Genomic DNA, 12,519 nt, shown 5'->3' with positions numbered 1-12,519 from the left:
ATTCCAAGGTCAATAAAGTCTAAACAGAACAAGGTCTGTTTGAAATCAAGAGGCCTTTTTTAAAATAATCACTGAGTTATTTATAGAAATAATAAAGGCTTGATAAAAAAAAATCTAAACTAAATAAAAGTAAATCAGTTAAAATCATCATCCCCTTTCTCAAGGCTTCATAGAAACAGACCATTTCCCTTGTTTCTTAATTTTGCAGTGTGGGAAATAAGAAGGGCTAACAATTGGGGAAACATCTGCTTTGCTTGCAGAACATTCCATCATGGCAAATGGACAACTGTTTGTCTGAAATGGTACAGGGTTTCCTGCTTGTGCAGGGGTTGGACTAGAAGACCTCCAAGGTCCCTTTCAAGTCTATTATTCTGTTTTCAACCCCTGTTGTTTCCATTTATGGAGATGACTGATTGGAAAATCCAGACAAGTAAAACTGTGGGGTTTGTTCTAGGAAGTAGTTTTTTCTGGAATGCCCATTTTTCTCCCCAATCTGCTAAGCCAACAGTTTTAGAGATGGTTCATCTGCTTTATGAAAATAAGTTTCTGGAACTGGCGGTTCGTGCAGTTATGACTATAGTTTCAGGACTAAAGTCTATGTATGAACCACTTCCTGTTCCAGAAAATTTACTTCTCAAAACACACAAACCACTCAAGAAAAGATCAGTGGATTTTGGCAGGAAAACAAACTTTCCAGAAAGACCAGAAAGTTGTAGGAATATACTTTTCATCCTACATACAAAAAAAAATCCCCTTTCAAACCTCCCAAAAAGCCTTTCAGAAGGAAGATACACCAATTATTTATTTTATTAGAAGGCAACATAGATCATGTTATACATCTGAAACATCTGGGAAGGTTGGGGATTGGAGATACTGTTCTACAGTGGTGCCATTCCTTCCTTCGTGGAGGGCTTCAGTAAACTCATATGGAGGAAGAGTAAAAATGTGTAGTTACTCTGGTGAGAGCCACTACAAGATTCATTTTATTCAACATGTACTGTACATGAAACCACTGGGTAAGGTCAGCCATCACTTCCCAGTGCATTCCCGCAAATGTAGGGTTGGCTTTTCGGATCATTGAATGCCACTTTGCATGGTCGGCTGCAGCTCAAGGGTGCAGGCCCACAGCTTGCATATCTTTGTTGATGGTGTTTTACCGTCTCTGTTTTGGGCAGCGACGAGGTCACCAGCCATTGGCTTCCAGTCGGTAGGCAGTCTTGGCAACAGTGGAAGGTGCTGCTCTCAGGATATGTCCATAGCAGTGGAGGCGGCCTCCTCTCATCTTCTCTATAATCAATCCATTGGTTTGGAATGAGGTGTCAATAGTGTGTTGATAATGCTAAATGTGCTCTACATGGGGCTGCCCTTGAAGAGCATCCGGCGACTTCAGCTAGTGCAGAATGCAGCCGCGCGAGTGATTGCGGGTGCACCCCGATTCACCCGCATTACACCTATCCTCCGCGAGCTGCGCTGGCTACCTGTTGATCTCCAGATGCGCTTCAAGGTGCTATTAATCACCCATAAAGCCCTACATGGCAGTGGATCTGGATACTTGAGAGACCGCCTTCTGCCAATTACATCCCTGCGACCGATAAGATCCCATAGATTAGGCCTCCTCCGTATTCCATCGGCCAGCCAGTGTCGGCTGGCAACTACAAGGAGGAGGGCCTTCTCAGCAGTAGCCCCGACCCTTTGGAACGAGCTCCCCGTGGAGATCCGTACCCTCTCCACCGTCCAGGCCTTCCGCATAGCCTTAAAGAACTGGCTCGCCCGTCAGGCCTGGGGATAGGATAGTTGCCCCTCCCGAATGATGAATGTATGTTGTTTGCTATTTTATTACATGTTTGTCCTACTGTCTGTATTCCCCCCCTTCCCAGTTTTTGTGTGAGCCGCCCTGAGTCCCCTCAGGGAAAAGGGCGGCCTACAAATTCTAATAAAATTCAAATTCAAATTCAAATTAAATGATACATTGTCACCCAAGGCCAAGCCAAAAGTAGTATAAAAATCCTGACTTGGGAACTACAGGCTTTGAGGACCTCCATGGGTCAAAACAAGCACAAATCCTTGCAACATGGAGTTGCTGTTTCCTAGCTATAGATCTAGGTCTGTCCCAATTCTGGTTTACATCTTGGTGGGTTTGCCTTCTTCTTTAAGAAGCAAATCTGGAATTTGCTGGTCATTCTGGAATTATGGCTTTTGCTGAGGGGGAAACTGTGGTGGGAGTGAGGGTAGTTTATTCCAACTGGCAAGTCAGTTTATTATTTATGTATTTATTTATTTGCTGCCCAACTTCCAATGAAGTTGCAAGACACGTAGATGAAAATACCATGACTACACTGACTCATGTCCTGGTCATCTGATAATTAAACAATTACAGCATGTGTGTCTATATGGGAGCGCCTTGGAAGTCTTCATTAGGATCCAAAGTGCAATGGCTCATCTGCTAACCAATGAGAGCAATTTGTCCACGGAGCACCAGTGATATATGGCTGGCTGGAGAATTCTGGGAGTTGAAGTCCGCAAGTCTTAAAGTTCCCATGTTTGGACACCCCTGGCTTAAGTATTTGCTTCTGGGTCCAATTCAATATGGTTGAATATTGTCCCCTTTAAAGCCATACATGTTTTGCCTCCCAATCTAGGGAGACAGTTTCTTTGCCTATTTACAAGAAGGGATTGTTGAGTGTTCCCACTCCTGTAAAATCAAGGTAGTGGGAGACTAATAAAATCCTCCCGTTTTAATATTGTGCCTCCCAAGAAGTGGAATTCCTCAAATCTGCTTTATGAGCATTTTGTGTTTAATGGTATGCAAGAAGTCTTTTAGATTGCTACTTGTCTGCTTCTGTGTTATCTTCATAGATTAGTAGTATCTTCTTCCTTTGAGTCTTCCAGAATGGGGCAGGATATAAAACCATGTTCTCAAACAACCAAAGTCATACGCATCACCTTTGGAAGGGACCATAATGTATTTCTTGTAAAAAGGCAAACTAGATGGAATATACAGGAAGGTATCTGTTCTTCATTCAGAAGATCCAGATCTAATCTTCAATATCCCTGGAAGCAGAGCATCCTGGATTTGGTTCAGTAACAATCTGACTGAATATACAGATGATATATAGGTTTTATATATCTTATTCAGTGGTGGTAGGTGGTATAGTGAAAGAAGTTAAAAATGGACTGTATGGAAAAGGAACTATTATAGAGAGAAGCCAGAAGAGTTGTGGCGAGACCGGCTGGAAAAAAGGGACTGTGCCGAGCCTCGTGGAAATCCAGCCGGACAAATCGGAACCATCCTGGAGGGACAGGGAAGAAGAAGGGACATCTCGAATGACCTAGAGCAGTCATGGTGAAGCGTTTTTTGCCTCAGGTGTCAAAAGCACGCATGTGTGCATGCCCAGCCCTCTTAATTTAATGCCCCCCATGCCATGCCCTCTGTGCATGCACGTGTGACACCCCTCCTGCTGCCCTGCACATGCACACATGGCTTTCTAGGACCCTGGGGAGGGCAAAAATGACCTCACCCCCCCCCCCCGGATGCCTGTTTTCTGACATCCAGTGGGCCTGGTAGGTCTGTTTTTCACCCTCCCCAGGCTCCCGAAGCTTTCCAGGAGCCTGGGAAGGGCAAAAAGCGATCCAACACATAATCCGCAAGTTCGGGAACAGACTTCCACGTTGCCCATTGAGCTGTTTTTCTCCATCCAGAGACTTCAGGAGACTTTCCTGAAGCCTCCGGAGGGAGAAAACAGTCCAATATGCAAATTGGAAGTCCATTCCCAAACTTCCAGTTTGCACGTTTGGTGGTTTTTTGAGGGTGAAAAACAGCCGAAAATAAAAGTCGAAAATAAAAGTCGAAAATCAGCTGGCCAGCACATGCATGCCTCAGGTGTCCTCAGAAATGGCTCCGCGTGCCACCTGTGACATGCATGCCATAGGTTCGCCATCACGGACCTAGAGGAACCGGCAGTTCCTTGAGAGGTCGGAAAAAAGCCCTTCAAACTGGCAGCGGGCACAGCGGCCATAACTGAATGACCGCTACAAATCCGGGGCATCTGGAACTAAGTTATTGTGCTGGAGCTGTGTTTGAACGGAGCGTTGAAACTGACTGAGTGATTGACCAACTCACAGAAAAAATAGAAAAAAACTATCTTAATCTTTAAAAGGGTCCTGGAGTGGAATTAGCGGCTAACTGGCTTTTAGGGATTTTTATTGAAAAAGGAGGCAGAGGAGGTTAAAGCACCAAAGTCTCAGAGGATTTTTTTTCTTCTGCAATTTGGAAGTGAAGAAAAATTAATAACCGAAAGGAAGAAGAGCCCAGGGAAAAGTCCCTTTTTCTCCTTGTTTTATTTTATTGTTTGTGGCTTAAAAGCGCTTTTGACAGCTATTGACAGCTATTGGATTGTATTGCGGCTTGGAGAGAGCCATCTACTGGCGAGCAGAAAATACTACACCGGCTACTGAAAGAAAAAATAAAAGTGAGAGTGAGAGTGCAGCTGTGAAGTGTGACCTTGGCTACAGGAAATATACTTTGAAACACTGAGGCTTGTTAAGGAGTATTTGTTATTGTAACATTGTTTGGCTGCAACTGTTTATAGCTGTGGAAGAGAAAAAACCTTCAACTTGGACTGGACTGGATAAATGCTAAAATTGAATGTATGGAATTATTTGGACGCTGAAAAATGTGTGTGAAACGTTAATTGGTAAAAAAAAAGGTAGAAAATTAAAGGGAAAATACAGAGCAAGAAATAGGAGAAGAGGGGGTAAAAGAGGGCACAAATGAGGAGCAAGAAGATAAGGTGGAAGAAAGAAAATTTGAAAATAAAATGCAGACAAATGATTTCACTGGGATTTACAATTACAAAGAAAAAGCAGACAAAAGGGGAGAATTCCCCCCCCCCAAAAAAGAAACCACAAGATAGTAAGGAAGGGAGGAGAACAGGGAAAACCTTATGGAAAGGCACCAGAATAATAAAAATGAATACTCTGAAGAAGATACATTAACCACAAAAACAGGAAAAAGAAAAAGAAGCTAGGAGAAAAGGGGAGAAGAAGAAAAATGATTAAAAGTGGAATTTGTGAGAGCTCAAGAGAAAATGGATAAAAGCGGAAGAAAGGGAAAAAGAATTGTATTAGTAGATTAAAGGGAATAGTAGTATGATTGGTTTTGTTATGTAACTAATTAAGAAATAAAGACATTATAGTATATTGTTAATTGTAGAAAAAATTGAATGAAATGCTCTCTATGTTAAAACTTAATTGGAGTATATGTATTTTTATAGTAAAATAGATCTATAGAGAAATATGAAATATTAATTTAGTATAATTTTTGAAGGGGCAATTGAAGATATTGTTTATCTATTAAGAAAAAATAAGTATAAAAAATGGAAAATAATTGAAGAAAATAATTTGGCTGAAAGTGAAAACCGTGATGTAAAATGGATTACGTAAATGAGAGGATGTAAAAGGAAAGATCCAGTCAACACTTTGTTTCTATAATATGTGTCAATTTGTATTTAAAAAAAAAACTTTGGATATAAAAAAAAGAAAAGGAACTATTATATGGGGGAAAATTTACTACAATATTTAGCTAATGAAGACAACTGACGGTTAATGGGTTGGCAAAAGATGCTACCAATGTAAATAGTATAAGCCAATAACTTTTTTTCTCCTCCTTCTAGCTTAGCATGCTTAAACACACACAAAATCTTATTCTCATACCCAAATATAGGGTGGCCGTAGTAGAAGAAGTCAATCGGATGTCACCCAATGCCCTCGCCATTGTCTTTGCCCCCTGCCTCTTGCGCTGTCCTGACAATTTGGATCCTCTCACTAGCATGAAGGATGTCTCCAAAACAACCACGTGAGTTATCCTAGATTGCCTGTGAACAGTGAGGCTTCTGCCCTTTCCTGGATAATAGAAATTGTGTGAACAGATAAACGTCTTCAGTGCTCTAGGTAGAACAGGCATTGCTGATTAATCTCTACATGTATAATCAGGCCTAGTCTCAGCAGTCTCAAAAAGTAAATGTTCCAGGGTGAATTTTATTTCTATCATCTGACTACGGTATTATCTATTCCCTTTTTCCCTGCAAGTAATAGAAGCCTGAATCTAATTTTTCCATCTCTCACTATCAATTTCCTGACCAAATACCACATTGTCAGGGTTCCAAGTAACACCCCCAACGAAAGAAGACTCTGAGGCATGGATTTCCTCAAAGTTCCATTTTATTAGAGATGTCATACTGGCACATCTGGGACAACCTGAATCTGAAAGTTTCCATGTTTTCCCCACCCAAATGAAAGTCCACGTCCCTGCCCAGCACCCACATGTCCATCACATGGTCCAATCAGACCCCGTCCAAACTGAACATGCCTGCCAGTCACACCCCTCAAGGTGCAGGGCAAGATGTCCTTGACTCTTTGAGAAAGGAATGTTATTTTGACTATATATCTCCCATACTGCATATAATCCCTCCTCCCATTTTCCCACAACATTAAGCGTGGCAAGCCTGAAGGCCCAGTGCAAAAGGTGGCTTCCAGCCTGACACATTCCTTTTGAAGTTTCTTGAACCAATTTCCTTTTTCTGATTCAGATGGCTTCCTGTGAGAGATGGTAGAACTTGGATGGTATCTCTGTTACAGGAAGAGGGAGACAGAAAGGTGGATCCGATGGGAAATGGAGGTTGGCTGGTTGTTAAAATACACGGCATCAGTGCCTGTGGCCATCTAGTGACTTTCCCTGCTCTGACATGTTCATAATTGCATTGTTGGGAGAATGGTGTCTCTTCCGTCAGCCCGTTTATCCATGCGCGCATTCACCTGATCCATTCATGCTCTCTTCTTCCATCTATCCATCAAGGAGGAGCCCATGAATGACCTATGATTGTTTTCTCCATTTCTCCTTTTGCTCTCTCTCTTTTCCCTACCTATGCATAGGTGTGTGGAGATGATCATCAAGGAGCAGCTGAGAAAGTACAAGATGAAGATGGATGAAATTTGCCAACTAGAAGCGGCGGAAAGCATTGCTCTTCGGCGGCTTTCACTGCTTCAACAGAACAAAGTAAGCACCGGGATTACACCTGGCATGAAATGTGATGGAGATTTCACAACAGGAGGGTGACCTTCCCATTAATCTCACACAGCAAGGCTGATACGTAATGTGCAACTTCATGCTAAATTCCAAAGGACTTATTTTTGTGTGAGTGGAAGATAGGAAGGAAAAAAATAGACTTTATTTAAAGCAGCTCTGATACAATCTCCAAATATAATTCAGTAAATGATTATAAAGTTGGGAAATGTCCAGTCACAAAAAGTTCTGTTCTAGTCTCCCAATTGTCCCAGCGCATCTGGGATGCAGAGGCCATTTGCCCCGAGTCTAGTTCAACACATACAATTTGGAAGACGTTCTGGGTGGATGAGTCCAAATGGTGAAGTCTGGAAAACAGTCCTGTGAGAGGTAGTTGAAAAACTAATAAGTTAAATTTGGTGGAGAGGGGGAAAAAGGAGACGTAGTGGTCTTCATGTATTGTACCTAATAGAAGAAGCAAACCTGTCTCAGTTATTCTAGAACAGGACTGTCAAACGCGATTTCCTTGAGGGCCACATGAGGGTTGTGTTTGACCCGGGGGGCGGGGTGTGGCCAGCATGACATCACAGCATGAAATTGTGTCGGGGGGGGGAACTGTGGTGGCCTGAGCACTCTGCCAGCAAAAATGGGCTCCTGGGCCCCATTTTCGGCTGTGATGGCCTCCTACAGCCCTTTGCCAGCGAAAGCAGAGCTTGGGGGAGCACGTGGTCTTCACAGGTGCCTGAAAACGGCCCCAAAAATGGGGCTATTTTCAGGCCATTTTTCGGGTTGTTTTTCAAGCTGTTTTTTGCGTGACCCGTCAAAACCGCGGTCCACAAAAGCGCGCTCGACGAAAGCGCGCATTTGACGTCATCACAGCGCGCCGAAAAAAATTAAAAATTGAAATAAAAATAAAATTAAAGCAAGCCGATTCACATAAACGTAAGGGTTAGGTTTAGGGTTAGGGTTAGGTTAAGGGTTAGAGTTAGATTTAGAGCGTTAGGGTTACGTTTAGCGTTAGGTTAAGGGTTAGCGTTAGGTTTAGCGTTAGGTTAAGGGTTAGGTTAAGGGTTAGGTTTAGGGTTAGATTTAGGTTAAGGATTAGGTTTAGGGTTAGGTTTGGGGGGGTTAGGGTAAGATTTTCGCTTTATTTTTACATTTATCGATCACAGCGCGATGTTTTTGTCGCGCTGCGATGACGTCACGTACGCGCTTTCGTCGAGCGCGATTTTGTCGTCCGCGGTTTTGTGGTAGAACCGTTTTTTGGGATTTTTCAGGTAAAAAGTGGCCTGAAAAACCGACCAAAAACAGGCATACGTGGGCCGGCCAGTTGGTCTTCAGATTTCTGGTGATCCGGCACGCGTGGTCACTTACACACGCATTCCAGTTTGGGCACTCGCTGCCAAAAAGATTCACCATCACTGCCTTATAGGGATGTTTGTAGTGTCACCTGATTTTTATGCATTGATGTCAGTTGATGGGCCAGGCATTTAAAGAGTTTTGTTCAATCACTTTGGTCGCCATCTGTGACAGTGTTGGTTAGCTTTAACTGGTCAAAGATGAACTGGATTTGTTTCAGAGGTTTTTAATGCAGTGCCCCTCTTTTGGTAACATGTTACTAGATGATAGATTATCTAGCCCGTTTCCTTTGGGGTTTATTCTGGGGTCTAGCACTGAAACCACTTTGGTCACCATGATAAATGTCTCCTTTGAGGAGAAAAATACAGGTGCAGCCCTGTTGATTCTCTTTTAGCAGCTTTTGGCAATGCGGGCCCTGCTTTAACATTGGGAGCCTGATATTTACATTTTGTTTCCTTTATGTTTAGTGGTTGGTTTTATACGGGTTGGATATATTCTTAAAAAGAAATACTGAGCAGTGGGGTTACACTAATCATCCTTTTCCTGATCTAAGAATCCCAAAACTGGGTAGAAATTGTTGCTCTTGCTGTTTAATGCATCTGTTTGATGATGGAGGAGTGTGGGAGACTGGTTCAAGCAATCTCAAAACTCATCCCAGCTTCAATAAGTTTAATATCATATTAGTCTTAGAACCTTGCAAATGTATTGTTTAAACCAGGCGTGCAGCATTTTTACAGTTTTTAACTTTTGATGTATACTGTATATTCTTATTATCATCCAAGTCTTTGATTTTTATCCACGGAGTGTCGGAGAAAATGTTTTGGCCTCCTATGAACGTGCCCTTCATCTCTCCTTTTCTCTAGTTGTGGCCAGTAAAACTTGCCTTTTCCTCTCCCTGTGAGGGAGCCCCGGTAGGTGAAAGCACTGATGCGCCAGGTGCATGGAACGTTGCTCCCTTCCTCACTCCGCCTTTCCCAGCATCAGCTGACGATCAGGGAAGGCTGTTCACAGCACCTTCACACGCTGAATGCTTCAAAACCCCTCACTTTAAAACTCTGCATGTTTTACACCTCTGCACATTTTTCCTGTTTTCCCAATTAATTACGGGGATTGAATAGTGGATTGCAAGAGAGATATTAACCAATGCTTTATAGAAAAATAAAGATACCCTTGCATCCAAGCGTGGCCTTGGATGCTTAACCCTTTGAATTTCTTTACACTAACCCAGGTTTGTGTGTGTGAAAGAGAGAGAATCTGGTGGTTGGCTCTTGTCAAAGGAAGACATTTCTGTGCACGTGCTCGGGAGCAGCCTTAATACACTTTTATAATATCCCAAGGCACAATAAATTTAAATTTTAGGCCTCAAACTTATACCTTTGGGAGGGAGGAGAGTTTGTGAAACGGTACCTGCTTTTCTGCATTGGGATTCAATACCGATTCTTCTTGTTTTAGAATCATCATAGCCCTGCAAGTTGGATTCAATAGTAAGAAAGGGCAGCTTGCTCTAAAGCAACTGTCAGCAGGTATCTCATGCTTAAGGCTTCCTGTATTCAGAACTACCCCACTTCGTCATCATTTTCCTGGCTTGTTAAATTAGAATTTCAAGCCTGGAAAGCTAAATTGCCCAGCCACAGCAAAGGCTGCTTCACGACCTACTGCTGTTCACAAGAGAATTAACTTGTGGGATTTAATGGCTCCTTTCTACCCAGAGTTGATGATTTGCTGCGTTCTTAGCCAAGGGGATGATACAGCTCTCTTTCTATCCTACAGAGCCCCCAGATTCTAGGAGCAAGCGGTACCGTACCTAAACTTGGACTTTTGCCCGAAGAGGAAGAAACGGACAACAGGGAGAAGGAGCTGTTGATAGAACGGATACAATCAATAAAGGAAGAGAAGTGAGTGAGGGCTTGTAAGGGCCTACCCTCCGCAAGGCAGAAGCTACTTATCTCTGAATTCATCCACCAGCTCTGAGAATCTCTGCCAAGAAGAGCAGTCCTTTAGTTTCCCTGCAGAATCCATTCCTGCAAAGTATTTAAAAAAACAGAGCCTGCATTGCAAAGCATGAAAAAAATGTTAGGATTTTCAAATTTATTTTGAAATGAGCCACGGTAGCGCACTGGTTAGAGTGCAGTACTGCAGGCTACTTCTGCTGACTACCAGCTGACTGCAATTTGGCAGTGCAAGTCTCACCAGGCTCAAGGTTGACTCAGCCTTCCATCCTTCCGAGGTGGGTAAAATGAGAACCCAGATTGTTGGGGGCAATAGGCTGACTCTGTAAACCGCTTAGAGGGCTGTAAAAGTGCTGTAAAGCGGTATATAAGTTTAAGTGCTATTGCTATTTTAGGCTTGTGTGAAAGCCTCCCCCAGATTGCCCCGAGCTGCCCTGCTCCTCCTTCAGTAGCAAACAAAGCCCACCAATAGACTTTATACCACCCCAGTCATAATTACCCTTCCCATGGTTCCAACAGCAACATTGGACTTGATGGATCAAAGAGGAGAGGCAGAAAAAAACAACTCTTTTCATTATCCCTAACTTTGAAATTGTTCCAGCCCTCCCATGGAATGTCGTAACTTTTCTTTCTTTCTCACTTCTTTAGGGAAGACATAACATACCGGCTCCCCGAATTGGACCAGCGTTGTTCGGATGAGGAGAATGTTGATTCCGAGACGTCGATTAGCACAGAGAGCTTGTTGGAGGAGCGTGTGGGGTGCCGTCACCCTGAAGGTCAGTATTAAGGTATTGTGCAGGTTTTTTTCCCTTTCCAATCATTCCCTTGGTGGCCTTGTTGGTCATCCCGCCACCAGCCTTTCCTACAACTTTCTACTGCAACGGCTAAAAAGAAACCCTTGGCAACAGGTTTCTTACCCAAGCTTTCTCCTTCTCTTTAAAGGAAGCAAAGAGCCTGCTGCTCAGTGCATCAAACTCTCCGCCAAAGAAGAGAATGGATCCCCAAAGACCCTGCCGTTTTCAGCCAAGGTAGATCCGACTCCTCCTCGCCTGTCCACCACATGTGGGCCATCCTCTCTGCTTCTGCTCAAGGGAAGCCCTCTTCATCAAACTCCGGGGGATGCACATAGCCAAGCCCAAGCTGTCTTACAGGACTGAGAAGCTAACAGACCCGCTCCCTCCATGCTCCAAGAACTGCCTCTTTCAAGGATGAACTGCCCAGGGGAACGTACCAAGAACAGTTGTCTCAAAAGGAAACAGGAGAGGCAGGTTCAGTGAAGGTCAAAAAAGGGTAACTAGCAGCCCTGTTTCAGGAGCTGTTAGGTAACACTGCCCTATTCTGAACCCAGTCAAGTCCAGTATTTAAAACATTCTGCTGCTCATCCAAACAGAATGGTCATGATTGGCATCAGGGCTTTTGGTCGGCATCGAATCTTGGAAACAATTGGTGCTTCTCTGATCTGATCAAATGTGGATCAATAGTTACAGCTCTGAACCAGTCTCCACTTTCCGAGGTGAGGCTTGAAGTTCCCTTCTCCGCCCAGCAGTCCACTCAAGCCTGCCTTGCTTTCCTGTCTGCTTGCAACAGGCTCTTAATAGGACCAAACGGAGAGTCAAAGCACTCGATAACTCTTGTTTCTGCTTTAAGTCTCTCCCTGTCTCGCTCTCTCGGATGATGACAACTTCCAATTGGTTTACAAGAACTTTTAAATTTGTGTAGTAAGCGTTTAATGGAGACCAAAAAATGTATCAATGTTTATATTAAAACTGCACTTTTTTTGGGAAAAGAAGGCATTGGGAGTTATTCTTGACAGCACACCACCAAGGGCCTTCCTCCTATTATGGTATACTATAGTAGGCAGGATGGGAGCAGATCTGTCACTGTAACTGCGGAGATTAGTTTGATCTGTTGGAGTTTAAGTTAGACTGTAAAATCAAACGTGCTCTTCTGATAGGCTCTTTGGGGAAGCTCAGGTGGAACAGCATGGAAAATCTCACTTTTTCTGTACAACGACCCATAAAAGAAGAGTCAGTTAGTATGACCTGTTGCTGTTCTTGGAACTTCATAATAAATAAGTAGGAGCAGAAGGAGAAAGAAACTGAGGCATTTTCCTGCCTGCCTTCTGAAGATGAGACATAAACGCTACAGACT

General features: G+C 43.3%; 1 protein-coding gene across 9 annotated transcripts in view; it reads left to right on the top strand.

The window, feature by feature from the left end:
* Nucleotides 1-12,157, top strand: part of MYO9B (myosin IXB) — an 86,019-nt gene extending 73,862 nt beyond the window's left edge. For 5 of the 9 annotated variants that reach the window (XM_087702047.1, XM_087702028.1, XM_087702035.1 and 2 more), the window contains 6 exons: nucleotides 5,723-5,854; nucleotides 6,931-7,054; nucleotides 9,283-9,330; nucleotides 10,190-10,314; nucleotides 11,017-11,144; nucleotides 11,311-12,157. In XM_087702047.1, coding sequence (XP_087558173.1) covers nucleotides 5,723-5,854; nucleotides 6,931-7,054; nucleotides 9,283-9,330; nucleotides 10,190-10,314; nucleotides 11,017-11,144; nucleotides 11,311-11,525 — 772 coding nt within the window. In that variant the 3' untranslated portion in view covers nucleotides 11,526-12,157. Of the gene's footprint in view, nucleotides 1-5,722; nucleotides 5,855-6,930; nucleotides 7,055-9,282; nucleotides 9,331-10,189; nucleotides 10,315-11,016; nucleotides 11,157-11,310 lie in introns of all 9 variants that reach the window. The other 4 variants (XM_087702061.1, XM_087702043.1, XM_087702053.1 and 1 more) reach the window with 2 other exon arrangements.
* Nucleotides 12,158-12,519: the final 362 nt, after the last annotated feature.

The sequence above is a fragment of the Thamnophis sirtalis genome, unplaced genomic scaffold, assembly GCF_051295495.1.
Source record: "Thamnophis sirtalis isolate CommonGarterSnake01/CBP01778 unplaced genomic scaffold, rThaSir2_p1.2 scaffold_1, whole genome shotgun sequence".
Classification (NCBI taxonomy): Eukaryota; Metazoa; Chordata; class Lepidosauria; order Squamata; family Natricidae; genus Thamnophis; species Thamnophis sirtalis.
The sequence above is the reverse complement of the archived record's forward strand: the minus strand, read 5'-3'. Positions and strand labels throughout refer to the sequence as shown.